Source organism: Alligator sinensis, unplaced genomic scaffold (genome assembly GCF_000455745.1).
Source record: "Alligator sinensis unplaced genomic scaffold, ASM45574v1 scaffold143_1, whole genome shotgun sequence".
NCBI classification, from domain to species: Eukaryota; Metazoa; Chordata; order Crocodylia; family Alligatoridae; genus Alligator; species Alligator sinensis.
In genome coordinates, this window is record NW_005842156.1 from 612,088 (window position 1) to 627,288 (window position 15,201).

Sequence of the window (15,201 nt, forward strand, 5' to 3'; positions counted from 1 at the left end):
CCCATGGAGGAACTTTCCATCCCTGGAATTCCCCTCTCTGACATCTGACATCATCGGGCATCAATGAAGTGAGGCAGGCTCACCTCTGGTAAGTATTCGTCCATTCTATCCTAGCCCTTGAAACAGGGGCAGTGGGTAGTCCCCTGTTACAGTCCAGATCACCCAAGCTATGCTAGGCTGACAGTTGCTGGACTGATCACTGACTCATCTACTTGATTATGTCATTCAAACTGGGTCCCAAACAGCAGATGCAACAGAAGCACAATGCTCATGGAAGATCAGGGTTGAAGGACTCAAGAACCCAATCAAGTGAGACCTCTTCTACCAGTTCCTCAATTAAAAACTGGTGAATTCCAATCAACAAGGGGAAAATGTTTGCAGTGCTTGGGATGCCTTCAAATACACCATCATCAGCAGTAGTAAAGAAACACTTGGATTCTCTACCAGGAACATCAAGACTGATTTGATGAGAATGACTGGGAGTTTCAAGAGTTGATTGACTGCAAATGCAAGGCCTTTTGTGTTTGGCAGAATGTCATCAACTCCAAGCAAAGAAATTGTATCTCCAACAAGCCAAGTCAGAGGTCCAAAGATAGGCCCATGATATGAAGAATAGAAGATGGGAAGACAAGGAGAAGGTTATTCAACACCTTTGACATCCACAATATGCATGCTTTTTTCAATGCCACCAAAGACATCCATGGTCTGAGTACTCATGGACCAACCCCATTGAGACCGAAAAATCAAAGAAAAGGGAGCCATCAATGCCTGTTAGAAGGATCACTTTGAAGACCTTCTCAATTGAGACTGTTGTTGATGAGATTATTCTCAACTCCATCCCACAGCATCCAGTCAGGGAAGATTTTGGAATCCCTCCAAATCTTGATGAAGTGAGGAAAGTCATCAAGGAGATGACTTGGCATCTGGAGCTGGAGCTGATGGAATTGAGGAAAGTCATCAAGGAGATGACTTGGCATCAGCTGGAGCTGATGGAATGCCTTCTGAAACCTTCAAGCAGAGGTTGATTCTAGTTGTAATTACTGTACATCTCCTCAGATAGCTTGGGTTTGGGGATATATTGGTAGTAGTATTTAAATTTCCTATTCACATAATGAATGGGAAATCCTTTCTATTGGGAGAATCATTAGATTGTGGTAGCCTGATTATCAACAGTTTTAAATTCCAAAATAACCTACTACCTAGTGTCTACTTTATTTTGGCAATATAATGGGTGGGTATCAAGCTACACATGTTCTCTTTCTGCATTTGTCTGAGCTGGACTGCCCTGTCTAACACTAACATAAGGAGAACATGCATTGCTGCAGCATAAAAGAGTAACTTGAGCAAGTCTTATTTTAGTAGAAACACTTATTGCGGTAGGGTATGTACTTCCTACTGTTAACGAGAATGTTTCTGCCCTAGTAGCTTGCATAAAGAAGTTACACGCAGCCCGTGAGTTTTGTTTCAAGTTCTTAGTGTGGTGCCCTGTGGGTAGGTACTTTGGCCTTAGAAATGTGCTTCACAAAGTACAAAGGTCAAAACCAAAGGGCAGCTGTGCTTCTAAATGCGCACACGCCTCCAAGGACCCTGTTTATGCACAAAGGAAATCTTGGCAAATCAAATTTAGATTGGTAATTTGGTTACTGCTGCTTTGATCATTCCTAATCTTTCATTGTGTGAATGCTGAGCACTCAACAGGAAAGAATATTGGATGGAGTGAAAGATTCCAGCATGCCCTCTATGGTATTTCTGGTTTACAATAAATTGTAAACTGATGTCCTGGTCCAATATGTGTGGACTTCTGTAGAAGACATGTGACGTTTCCAATTTTGACATGAAAGCCTGGCTCACTGAAAATTCTGTACAGTAGATTAAGCAGCAGTGTTGATAATTTTTTAAGGAAATCCTTTAAAAATCTATCTTCCATGTGTGGAGAAAGGTGACTAGAGTGCAAGACATTCAAAGTTAGAAGTGAAAAAATGGGAGTATTTAAAGGCTTTACTAGGGATATGGACAGAGTGCCTTAGGGCAGAGGAAAGAGGAGAGAAATGTATGTTGTCACAGTAATAAAAATGTTTTCCGAACCAAATCCCAGTAACTGATTCTTTTCACTGGCAAGTGTCACCTTAACCTTGAAACATAATTTTCTTCCACTTTCCTAGGGCAAATAAGATAATACTTTTTTTCTTTTCATTTATTATAACCCACTGTTGTTGTTATCAGCCATTATCTGTGTTGTAATGGTGCCTACACTCCTAAATGATAACTGGCTTCTGTTGTGCTAGGCATTGTACAGACACATAGTATAAGATGGTCCCTCTCCAGAAGAGTTTGCAATCTAGACAGATGAGGCAAAAGGGGAAAGAGAGGCTCAGAAGGTGAAATTACTTGTCCAAGCTCAAACAATAGTATAGTGGCTGAGCTTGGTGGGTCTCCTAACTCTTGATACAGTGTTCTATCCAGTACATGATGCTGCCTATGATGATATAAGTTAAGGAGTTAGTAACTTCATTAAAGTTTAGAAGTGCTGTTTTAAACACTTGGGTGAAATGTCCACTAGATTAACCAGTATGCAAAAACAAATCCTCTGACATTAGGAGACTAAGGTATGGCTTGTTATCCTAATTCACTGACATGCTGTATGTTGTATTGTTAAGGAATAAGAATACTTGAAACAAATACACTGTCTGGTAGATCAACTCATTTGTAGCCTTTTGACTCTGTAGGAAGAAGTAACTCAAACCCTCCAGCTCCTGTTTTGCTCTAACTTATGCATAGAATTGTTCTGCCACTGAGCTTTACATTTCTAACCCTTGCTTAATTGGCATGGTTTCTAGCCTGTCTCTGATCCTATGCCCTTTATTAGCATTAGTTTCCTTCTTGTTTTACAAAAGCTAATCTACTGCCCATGTTGTCACATATTTTAGTAATAGGACTTGAGTAGTACCTGGAAAAGACTTGTTCTCGGTGGTTCTAAGATAGTAGCCAGAACGTCTTCAGTTAACTTATTTTCCTTGGGTCCTGTCTGAACTCAATGTCATTTGTAGTGATCAAAGTTATAACTTAGAGAAGCCCTCTAACAGGAGATTGAGGGAGCTGGGAATTATGATGGCACCTTGGTGACAAAGCAGCTAGCAAATCATATGGGGGTACGTGCAGATGTTTGCATCACCTGGTCTGTGATCATGCAGCTTGCTTTAAGCTGTGTGATCATAGATTGTGAGTGGCATGTGCAGCCATGCTGAGACTCCACTGGGATAACTCAGTGAGGGGGGCAGTGCTAGCAGGTTTGCCGGGGCCGGGGGTTGGAGTTTGTGGGTCCATGCAGTGGATTGTCCATCTGGGAATGAGAGAGTCGGGGAGCTAAAAATAATCCAGTCTGAATTTTTTGGAGGGGGAGTAGGAAGAGCAGAGTCCTGGGGGCTGGGGCAAGAAGCTGGGCTTTCCCAGCTCCAGGGCTGTGCTCTGAATGCATACAGACATTCGACAGATCAGGCCTGCCATCTTTGGGCAGATTTAAATCCCCCAAACACCTGCACAGATGGGCATTTAGCTCAATCTGACCATAGTTAGTTTGATCTAAATGTAACATCTCCATAAACCCTTGGTTGGTTAGAACCAGACAGGGACAGCAGAGGGACCACACACACTGCTCCAGAATAAAACCCATTGTGTAGCTCTTCTTTTTCTCATATGCTTCTGTTTCTTGAATCCGGTGATTACTACATCATCAGTCAAACACTATTTGAATCAGCTCACCTAGTAGGTGCTCCATTTAGGGACCACAAAAGCAGCTGCTTGAGAATGGGAAAGAGAGGGACTTTCTGGGAGAAGTCTAGTCCCAGGGTTCAAGCTGTGCCTTTGGGCAAAGCAATGTTCTCAGACCCTCGGGTTCATGTTTGTGAAGCAAGACTGGGTCAAGGACAACTTTTTTTTTTTCTCAGGGAACATATTTTGATATAAAATGGACAAAAATGGACTACCATGTTGGTCCTTTGCCATACAGTTTGGAGATTATGGCAACACAACAGGTGTGGGGAATGTTGAAAGGCAGAGTGAAACTCTTTTCGATGGCACTTTAAGAAACCTCTTAAAGAGAGAAAAAACCTTCTACCAGATTGTAACAGATGATTATCAGGCCCCTGTACCGATTTTTGTCAGTGCTGCATGCAACGAAATCTTAACTGCCTAAGGGAATAAACGCTAAAAGAACAGATTTACTATCAGTTAAGGAGACTTTCTCATTCTTGTCTTTCCTAAAAGTAAAAGATAAACAGTCACATAAATTGTGCCAACAGCCAGAAAGCACATCTGTACCACAGCCTCCCTTCCACATCTTTCAGGCTACTTGAGATTGGCTTTTTGGAATGGAAGGTTCGGGGGAGGGGGTATTTTACGCACCACAGCAAGTTTTGTCTCCAGAGAAAACTGCTGCAAGTGGTTGCTCTGGCAAACTCCATTTTTGGATGGTGAATTCCAAAGCCAGTGAAATAGGGATTTGATCTCTATAGAGGAGACAGGATTTTCAAAGGATACGTGGGGGTTGTAATCACTTAGCCTGGGATTTACTGCTCTATGAAATAGATAACAGCCTATGTAGAACCGTTTACACCTGTTCGCAATCTAAGCCAACCTGATGTACCACTGAGAAAATAACATGTTGAATTACAACATACTGTTTAGCATAACACAGCACATCAAAATCTTACATGAGACAATCAAAATCTCTATGAATCTGAGGGTTGTTTCAGTATTAGCTATTTGATCATGACGTTCTGAGACTTCCAGCTCTTGCAATCTCCTCCCAGCATTTCTAGTCAGACACTGGAGATGCAAGTGCCGAACACCCCTCAAGATCTGGCCATGCATAGTATTAAGCGTTTGCACCTAAATTGCCCAGGAAGATTTCATTTCTCAACTACTAACATATCCCTTTGTTTCTTTTTAAGGCTCCTTGGCTATGGAACACAAGACAGTGCTGGGCTGGATACCCATATCAGGTACAAATTTTCATGTGCCATAGGAATAAATAGATCACCTTAGTGAACTGTTATTTTTTTTATTCTGTAAATTCCACAGTATAAATCACAACTGTTTTGTGTAAATACAGTCAAACCCTGATAATGTCACTCATGCACATACGCATGCACACATAGCCACACATGCAAAATGCTCACACACAACTGACAAAAGCCTATGATACTAAATGAAGTCAAAAGCTGAAGCAATGGATCAGGCAGTGCTTAGTCACATACCAATCGCTTCACCAAAGAGCAGTGCTACAACTCTATATTTGGAGGGATACTACAATTTATACTCTTCCCCTTTATTGCACTTTGGCGCTCTTATGGAATGTCTAACCTTGCATTTATTTAATATCTAACATTAGAGGTGAAGTAAAAAACATAAAAGTTATGCTGTGTTAACTGAGCAAAGGAAAATCTTTGTTTTCACACAAAAACAGTGGGAGGGCTTACACCCTTCGAGCTCGGCCCATCTGTAGCACCATGTGTGGTGCACAAGCATACCCTAAAAGTTACACTGTGCTATAAGAATAAGATTGTTAGTTCACAACTGGGCAGTACATCTTTTTTCTAAGTTGCTGAAGGGCTAGGGCATAGCTTATTGGCATTACAACGTTCCCTAGGTTTAAACATAAAGAATTGTAAGCAGTATGAGAGAGGGACTTTTTTCACAGAGCCATGGATGTTTGGAAATGACAATCCTAATAATTTTCTGAGATCAGAAGTTTATCCAGTAGTTGACGATCATCCAGAAATCAACACAACTGATATATGTGGTTAAACATCTTTTCTGCAGATCTGAGATGTTTGTAAAATTAATTGGATTTTCTAACTGTTTTAAATCTTCTTCTTTCAGCCCTTGACGCCTGATACTCATTACTACTACATAGTCGAATTGTCATTCTATTGGTCCTTAATGTTTTCTCAGTTTATTGATATCAAAAGAAAGGTAAGAAGAATCAGTGTAAAAACTTGTCAGGGGCTATAAGCACATATTTTCATTGACTCTTGAAGTAGCTTTGTTAGTGATGCTCTGTACTTGAAGCAGTTGCAAGCTGTTGTAGATATTCATTGTTGTGATACTGAAGCCTGATAGCTTGCATTTTTCTGTTCTTGGGTGCTGTGATGTGTCATTTTCTGTTCCTTGCAGCAGGATACAGTAATTGAATATTCATTAGCAAAAGGCATCAATGTCAATCAGTCAATCACTAAAACCACATAATCATCATAATGGTATTGTACTGTTTCTTGACAGCAAGAAGGCATAGTGTTCTCATGAGGTATGTTATAATGAGAACACCAATGAGACTGTTAGATGCTGTTTTTGAATTTGCTAGATAATCTTGGTAAGATCATTGAAAGTTTTGATTGATCCTTATACAAAGATAAGTTAATATATAAAGATGTACATACTATTAAATTAATATTACACTTGATCTTAACTTTTCAGATAAGAAAACCACATGCCTCTGTGTATATATTTATAATACAAGAAGCATAACAAAATGAAATACTATGTAGCTTGTTTCCTCTGTAATTCAGAAAATATTTAAACTTTGGACTCCAAAAATTGTTTAGGATATAGTTAAATCCATTGCTGATTGTCCATCTTTCTGGAAAAGTCACTGTCTGGGAACTTGCCCATCACAAAAAGGAAATGGGTTTTTAATCACGAAACAATAACCCTGAAGAAATATAAGAGCTGACTGTCCATATGTGAAATACTTTTGCTACTGCTAACTGTGACTTATTCTGTATCTTCCTTCAACAGATAGCAAGAATTGCAGAGTGATTGATTATACATAACAAAATAACTTTAAAAAGCCCCCAAAAACCAAAACACCAAAAAAAATAAAATAAAATAAAATAAAAGCCCCACTATGGTATTCTGTTGGAGTGGTTCCCAACCTTTTTTCTGCCACAGACAGGCATGGGAGCAGCAGAGCTGACTGCTTCCCTCCTGGGACTGCTCCGTCCCCCAGCTTTAACCCCGCATGTCACCACTGCCAGCAGAAATCACCTGCCCAGGCAGACAAACGGGGGGCCAAGTGGAGGGCTTATGCCACAACCTGGCAACTAACCCACCGTGGCCCGGTACTGGGCTGCGGCCTGCTGGTTGGGAACCTGTGTTCTATAACATTGCTCCAAAACACAATGTTAATGTAGTGTGGTATACTACTGCGATGTAATAAAAGTTGCATGAGATTATAATTTGGTCTTTCCTTTTTCTTAAAAAGAAAGAGGAAATTACATTTACAACAACTATATTAAAATAATGTTATTTAGGTTATAAAGCCAACTGGTCAAAAGTTAGAAAACTTGATATTAAAACGGCCATGCCCTCTTGTTTATCCCTGCTAGACGGAATATTTAATTCTAGCAGAAGTATTACTCTGGGGAAGGAAATGAATAGTGTCTGAAATAAATTAATTCCCCCCCCCGCCCCCCCGGTTTCCTCTTAAGCTGCGTGCATGTGCGGCCACGCACAATAAAAAATCTTGCCACGCAGTAACTTTTTAATGCCGCGCACCAGGGCCGGCGCAGGACACTTACCGCTCACCTGTCCAGGGGCCACTCCACTCTACTCCACTCCTCACTATGCTGGTATCCCTGTGGGGAGGGAGAGCACAGCTTCAGCCAGAGCAGCCCACAAGGGGCTGGGGTGCTGATCAGTGGGCAGTCATCACTGCTGCCCCTTCCTCCTCCATGCCCATGGCATGGGGCAGGCAGCCACTTCTCCCCGAGGCAAGTCAGAGGCGGAGATGGGGGGCTGGGGCAGAGCCAGGCTCCACTGGCTCCAAGGAATTACTCCACTCCCCAGCCCTTTTGGGTGAGCTTCGCCCTGAGCCCCATCAGCTTCACCCTAATCTTAGCTTTCACCCCCGCGCTGCAAGCCCCACAGCTCCCGCGCCAAAGCGCGGCAGCCCCATGGGTCTTCCGTGTTCTGCCTGCTCCCTGCCTCTGCGCCTTGCTGCAACCTTTGAAAGCGACGCCATGTGCCTCACTGCCTGTTCTGCCCAGCGGTAGGACGCACATGGCACCGCACCGCTTTCAAAGGCTGCAGCGAGGCACGGAGGCAGGGAGCAGGCAGAGCACAGCCTGCATGTGGGTCCAAGAGACAGGACAGGGAGGTACACACATTTCATGTAACAAAGTCAGCTCTTTGGTAACTGAAGACAAAGAACTCAAATGCTTGCCCAGTTTTAAGTATTAATTAAGCCTTAATCCTGACCACAGAGACATGATTAAAAGATAACAGGTGGGTATTACAGCTCGTTTCTTCTATTATTTACAACAGTGCAAATTAAAAGCAGAATTGGGCCCTTAAAGAAAAACATCTAACAAGATAATAAATAGACTGAGACTAATATTACGTTGTGTACCAGATGCATTCTTTAATATTAAAGGGAGAGACAGGAACGGACTGAAGCAGCGCATTCATGGACTGAAGCAAGGCACTCATGGATCACTACACCTTAGAGGAAACATTGCCCCTCCCTCCCCCCATCTGTTTCATTGATACTTTTACAAGAAAAGTACTCCAATTTCTGGGTTTGTAGAATTTCTCTTCAGAAGTTGGAAGCAAAAGCAATATTAACATATATCAAATCCTTGTTAGACAGCACATCATAAACAACTGACACAGGTTTACATAAACTTCTTTACTCCAAGTGCCCAACTTACTGACAGTTGCTGTATGTGCAGTCAGTCAGGAGTTTCAAATCAGTACATCTTTGTTGTTCTCAAAAGCAGAGATGTAAAGAAACATGTCACAGGAGAGTGACCTGACAATGGCAATGAAGTTGAATAAAAAGTAGCAAGAATAGTATGTGTAAGCTGCAGAACCAAGGACTACTTAGCCATTTTCAAATATGAAAACTCAAACCAAACCTCTTAAGCAATGTTACTAAATCATTCAGATTATTACAGCACAAATGCGCCATCATATCTAATATGTCCCAAAGCATTTGTTTAGCCTTCCCGGCACAACTTGGTTATATATTTATTTTTATTTTTTTTTTTTTTTTTATATATATATTTTTTCTATGTGCACCTCTCAGGAGAGTGGGGGAAAGATATTGTAATTGCAGCATTATTGCATACTTACATTTAGATGCATTTATAACATATCACATTACTTCCTGACTAATTTACTTGATTATTTAAAAATAATAATAATAATTGGAAGATTTATTGTATCAGGGTTCATGGCAGTTTTATGTAGAGTTTAAATTATGGTTTGTATGGGATACACATTTTATCTCAGAATGTGGTATATCTCCCCCAGTGTACCAAATGCCCTCACTGTGTGGGTCAGATTAAAACTACACACCAGAATGACAGGCGAAAGTTTAAAGACCGACACATGCAAACGTGTAGGAGAACACTTTTGACAAAATAAACCTTCACTTTCTGACCTCACTATCCTTGCGCTCAAATGAGTTTATAAAACACTTTCCAAAGGTGAGCCTAAGAACAAAAAATCATAAGCTGTCTAGACACAGAATCAAGGACTGAACACTGTCAACTTCATGGCATATTACCCTACATATTTCCTGTACCTTCATGGTTACAACATCACTCAATGAAACATAGAAGGGATAAGGGAATTTAATAGTTAATATAGTTTCATAGTTTCTAGGGTCGGAAGGGACCGGAATAGATCATCAAGTCCAACCCCCTGCCCTGGCAGGAAGGAGTGCTGGGATCATAATACCCCAGCCAGATATCTATTCAACCTTCTCTTGAAGATCCCCAAGGTAAGGGAGAGCACCACCTCCCTTGGGAACCCATTCCAGAGCCTGGCAGCCCTAACCATAAAGTAATGTCTCCTGATATCAAGCCTGAACCTGCTCTTAATCAATTTGTGGCCGTTATTCCTTGTTATCCCAGGTGGTGTCCAGGGAAACATAGCCTCATCTATTTTCTGCTGGTCCCCCCGGTGAGTTTATAGACAGCCACCAGATCCCCTCTCAGTCTTCTCTTGTGGAGGCTGAATAGATTAAAGCCGTTTAGTTTATCTTCATAGGGCCTGGCCTGCTGCCCCCCCTACCATGCAAGTGGCCCTCCTCTGGACCCTCTCAAGGTTAGCTACATCCCTCTTGAAGTGCGGCGCCCAGAACTGGATGCAGTACTCCAACTGCAGCCTGACCAGCACCGCATAGAGAAGAAGGATCACCTCCCTGGACTTGCTTGTGATGCATCTGTAGATGCACCACAAAGTGCGGTTAGCCTTACTGACCACTTCCTTGCATTGGCGGCTCATGTCCATCCTGAAGTCAACAATGACTCCAAGATCCCTTTCAGCTACTGTGTTGTTGAGAAGGGTGTTCCTCAGCCTATAGGTATGCTGCAAGTTCCTTCTCCCTAGATGCAGCACCTTGCATTTGTCTGCATTGAATTCCACCGATTCCCATCCTGCCCAACTCTGTAACCTCTCTAGATCTAGTTGGGTTCTGTCCCTCTCCTCCAGTGTGCCCACTTCTCCCCACATCTTTGTCATCAGTGAATTTGGACAGCATGCTTTCCACCCCCACCTCCAAGTCGCTGATAAAGATATTGAATAGCACAGGCCCGAGGACCGAGTCCTGGGGAACTGCACTGCCCACATCCCTCCAGGTCAAAAATGACCCATCCACCACTACTCTCTGGGTGCGACCATCTAGCCAATCTGCCACCCATCTGACTGCAGGCATCAATGCCTTACTCACCTAGTTTTTTTGTGAATGGGGTGAGAAACAGTGCCAAAGGCCTTCTTGAAATCCAGGTAGATGACATCTACCTCAATGCCTGCATCCAAGGACTTTGTGACCTGGTCGTAAAAGGAAACAAGGTTAGTCAGGCAGGATCTGCCTGCAATGAACCCGTGTTGGTTGCCCCTGAGCATTACCTCTCATGCTGGGCCCCTGCAGATGTGCTCCTTGATAATTTTCTCAAAGGTCTTCCCAAGGACCGAGGTGAGACTAACTGGCCTATAGTTACCCGGGTCCTCCTTTCTCCCCTTCTTGTAAATGGGGGCTACATTGGCCCTTTTCCAGTCCTCTGGGACCTGGCCAGAGCACCATGAGCGCTCATACAGCCGTGCCAGAGGCCCTGCTATGACCTCCGCCAATTCCCTCAGTACCCTCGGATGAAGAGCATCCGGACCTGCTGATTTAAACACGTACATAAAAGTTCCTAACTAGATCATCCCTGACCCTAGGCATGGCATCATGTCCCCTGAGCCTGTCCATAATCCTAGTGGGGGAGTTGTCCTGGTCCCTGCTCAGAAATATGGAGGCAAAGAACTCATTGAAGAGATCAGCTTTTTCCTTCGCTGGAATCACTAGATTGCCAAGCCTGTCCTGTAGGGGCCCCACATTACCTGGTGCCTTCTTACTCCCTATGTATTTGAAAAAGGACTTTTTGTTATCCTTAATTCTGGTTGCCAGCCCTAGTTCCATCTTTGCCTTGGCCTTCCTAACCACCTTCCTACAATCACGAGCAACAGAGGTGTAATCCTCCTTGGTGATTGTCCTTGCTTCCACTGATTGTATGCCACCTTTTTTGCCCTCGGGCCCTCCTGGATGCCTTTACTGAGCCAAGGGGGCTTTTTAGCATTCTTGCCCCCTTTGGTTCGCATTGGGACTGACTCCCTCTGAGCTCGGAGGATCATCTTAAGAAACAACCACCCGTCCTGGACTCCCATCTCATTGAGGCTCCGAGTCTCCAATGTCTCTCTTGCTAATCTCTTTAGCTCATTGAAGTCGGCCCTCCTGAAGTCAAGGACTTTTGCCGTACTGCTTGCTTTCACCACCCTGTGCCAGATAGTAAATTCCAGCAGGCGAGGGTCACTAACGCCTCGGTAGTCAAGCACCCGCTGTCATTACATAAATTTGTGTTTTCAGCTAGTCTGGGAAACCTGTTGCTTTCCCATTTCTTTTTCTAGAGTGAAAGAAGTGTTGGTGTTCATAAGAATGTTTAAATTTTTGGTAGCGGTATCATAGTTTAAAATTATCTAAAATGTCTTGGCAGTATTACCCGATTCATTTCTAGAATTCAGCTATCCTTTCTCATTTAGTCAGACTTCTTGCAGTAACAGATACTGGAGATCTTGCTTTTAAAGACCTGATATAAACCAAGCTGGTTTTCACCTTATGTATCACAAGAGAATGAACATGCACTTTGCCTGAACTGAAGAGATGGTAATGCACTGGGTAGATTCATTTTTAGTTTCATACTGGCATGTTGTCTGCTTCATACATTTTCACTGTGTTGCTGTAAAAATGTCCTATTCTTTAAGGTACCTTTACTTTACAAAGAGGATAACGCAGTAATGCTTTTTAATTTTTTCTTTTTTGGTATATCTGCCCTGATTCCTAGACTTCACAGTGGAAAGACAAAAAAACAGTGAGAGAAAACCAGGTCTGCTAAGGAGCTTATGACTGTCTAACGTCAATGAGTGAAGTTTATGGAGGTACTTAATGGTTAGGATGATAGAAGCGCATTTTGGGAGAAATATGTTTTATTAAAGCTCCCTCTACACATGCAGGTAAAGACACAATGGGATCTAATGCTCAGCCGATACAATCGTGCCTCCTGCAAGGCCACACATATATGGAAAGAGGTGTGATTGTATAGATTTTGCATTAGATCCCATTGTATCTTATTGCCAGTGTGGAGGAACCTGATTCTAGGCTCAAGAAGCAAATTCCCACAGGTCCCACAGCAGCCATGATCCCGAGCTTGAGAGATTATGGCTGGGCATGGTGCAAGCCTGTGGCTGGGAGCCCTGTCAGCTGATAGGTCCTAGCCACAGGGGAGACCCTGCTACACCTGCAAATTAAAGCTCAATAGCAACCAGCTATAAAGTTAGTACATATTTTCAAAGTTTAAATTTATACTTGGTTGGAGCTTTTTATGGTGTGGTTAGTGTTTGCACGTGTAGCTGGTCTCAAGGTAAGTGCATTATACCTATGGCATATAGAGGGGGCCTTGGAAAGTTTCCATAATCAAATGGAAAATAAATTTTGGCTCCTTAACATGTTTCTGGCTTGTTTTAATTCAGCATGCTAATGTACCGTGTCAGAAATACTACAAACATATTTAAAAGGTCTCTTTGCTCACCTCACAAACTTCTTTGAGACATAAACAGTCTCTACCAGTGAAATCCAAAGCATCTGAGTAAACTGGGGCTCCTTATTTGTCCTGGGAAATTCTATCCCCTATTCAGCTTGCTCAGTTAGCATACTTTGCTAAAGACCTCTGGGGACACACTAAACCTCTTTCAGTCCCTCCCAGGTTCACCCTGTATGTAACAGGCTCAGCTTCCTTCACCTCTCAGCAGTGATTAAACTGATTAAAATAGCTTCTTCAAAAAATAACTGGGTAAATAATTAAGGCTTAAGCAGAAGAAAAGGATAAAATAACAAAAAGGCCTGGTTCTTATTTGATTCTTTCCTCTCAAGCTTTGGGTAAGTTCTACTCAATACCGTCCCCTTCCTCCTATGTGTGAGTGGTCAAAGTGCTGGTAGCATCCCCAGAGTCCCTCTGCCCAAGATTTATTTCCAACTGCTTGTGGTCATCTTGAACCTGCTTCCTTCCTGAGCCAACATCTTTAATGGTTTGCGGCTAGTTCTGGGAAGAATAAACCTGGTTAGTTTCAGTGGAGCCAGGGAAGTGGGAGTTCCAAATCCCTGTAGTTACCCTGTTTTCTCCTTAGCATCTCCTTTGATATACTCTATGCAGTCTGGATGATTTAATGATCTGAGTCAATCAGTTGAGGTGCTTATTGTGGTAAAAAAATTACTCACAGATCTTGCTTATTTGCTATATCCTACAACTTGTGCTTTGTCCTCATATCTGAAGTTCTTTCAGTTACTGACGTCGTTCCTTTGTGCTTACATGTTCAACATTTCTTACATAAAATGAAAGAATGAAACAAATCTTTAAAAAGAGAGGCACACATTTGTGTGAAGAAAAAGGTCACACAACCAGCAGATTTGTACATAAATGAAAAGTACTGCTCAAGAACGTTGACTTATTAAAAATAAACCATAGTGTCAAAAATGCCTTAAAGAGCTCCAGAAAGAAGATTGAAAGTGTAGTATTTTCTAAGTGTGAATGTGGCAGCTACAAAAACCAAAGTTCATCTGCTTTGTTCACGCCACTATTTATTTAAATACATGTTAACATAATCAAAAACCATGAACCAAGATACAGTATGTCAATGTGGGAATGTTGGAGTGCTTTCATTTTCTAAATGTGCTTTCTTAGAGAAGAGATAAGTACTTAAGTGTTTTGTTCAAATGGTCAGATATATGGTCTCAAATATCTGGGCTGGATATGGGCTGGAAAGAGAGCAGGACTCAGAATGTAAAGCAGCATTTAATGCTGATTTTGTTTTCATAATTTTAAGGAAATGAAATGAAGACAATGGTTTGAGGTGACTGCTGAACATATTGCATTACGCTTCAGTCAGAAGCATTGATGAAAAATCACCATAAGTAATTTGAGCATATATTTCTTTCTCCAAAAACAATTACAAGCTGCCATACAAAGTTATGCATTTAGTATAATTTTTCAGCAGTCTTACTAGAGAAGGATACTGCAAAATGGTTATCCTTCACATGATGGCAGTCTTACTAAAGAAGGATAACGCAAGATGGTTATCCATCATGCACAGGGCACTTGTTAATATTTCCGAATACAGCATTCAGCTGAGGATGACTGTCCCTCGTTTAATATTAGCAAGACTTTTCAAACCAGAATTTGGTGCAGATCTCTCAGATAATCCTGCAGACACAATTTGCACTGTAAGGTAGATGGAAAACTATCACCCAAATAGAAAATGTTTTGTTATGTTACTCAGTGGTGGATTAAAGTTTATTGGGGCCCTGGGCAAACAGAAAATTGGAGGTCGCCTCCTCCCCCTGCGGCAGCTGAATTCCAGCAGGGTGAGGGCCCCTTCCCTTCCTAGTGCTGCTGCAACCAAGGGTGGGGCAGGCCTCCATGCCCCCCCTACCCCCTCTCCCCTCCTGCCACGGCTGGAGTACAGCTGAGCAGGGTGAGGGCATGTGTGGGCTGTGAGCAGCAGGCTTGGATCTCTCTGCTCTGCTACCTTTGCCCCGGGGGACCCGCATTCCCTGCCTGCCTGATAGCAGGAGGCAAAACTTGTCCCACCCCCCCCCCCCCCAGC

The 15,201-nt window shown here is 42.5% G+C and overlaps 1 protein-coding gene across 1 annotated transcript in view; it reads left to right on the forward strand.

The window, feature by feature from the left end:
* CERS6 (ceramide synthase 6) overlaps positions 1-15,201 on the forward strand; it is a 150,280-nt gene that overhangs the window by 83,942 nt on the left and 51,137 nt on the right. The window contains exons 5-6 of the mRNA XM_014520802.1: positions 4,950-5,000; positions 5,881-5,973. Coding sequence (XP_014376288.1) covers positions 4,950-5,000; positions 5,881-5,973 — 144 coding nt within the window. The remainder of the gene's footprint in view (positions 1-4,949; positions 5,001-5,880; positions 5,974-15,201) is intronic.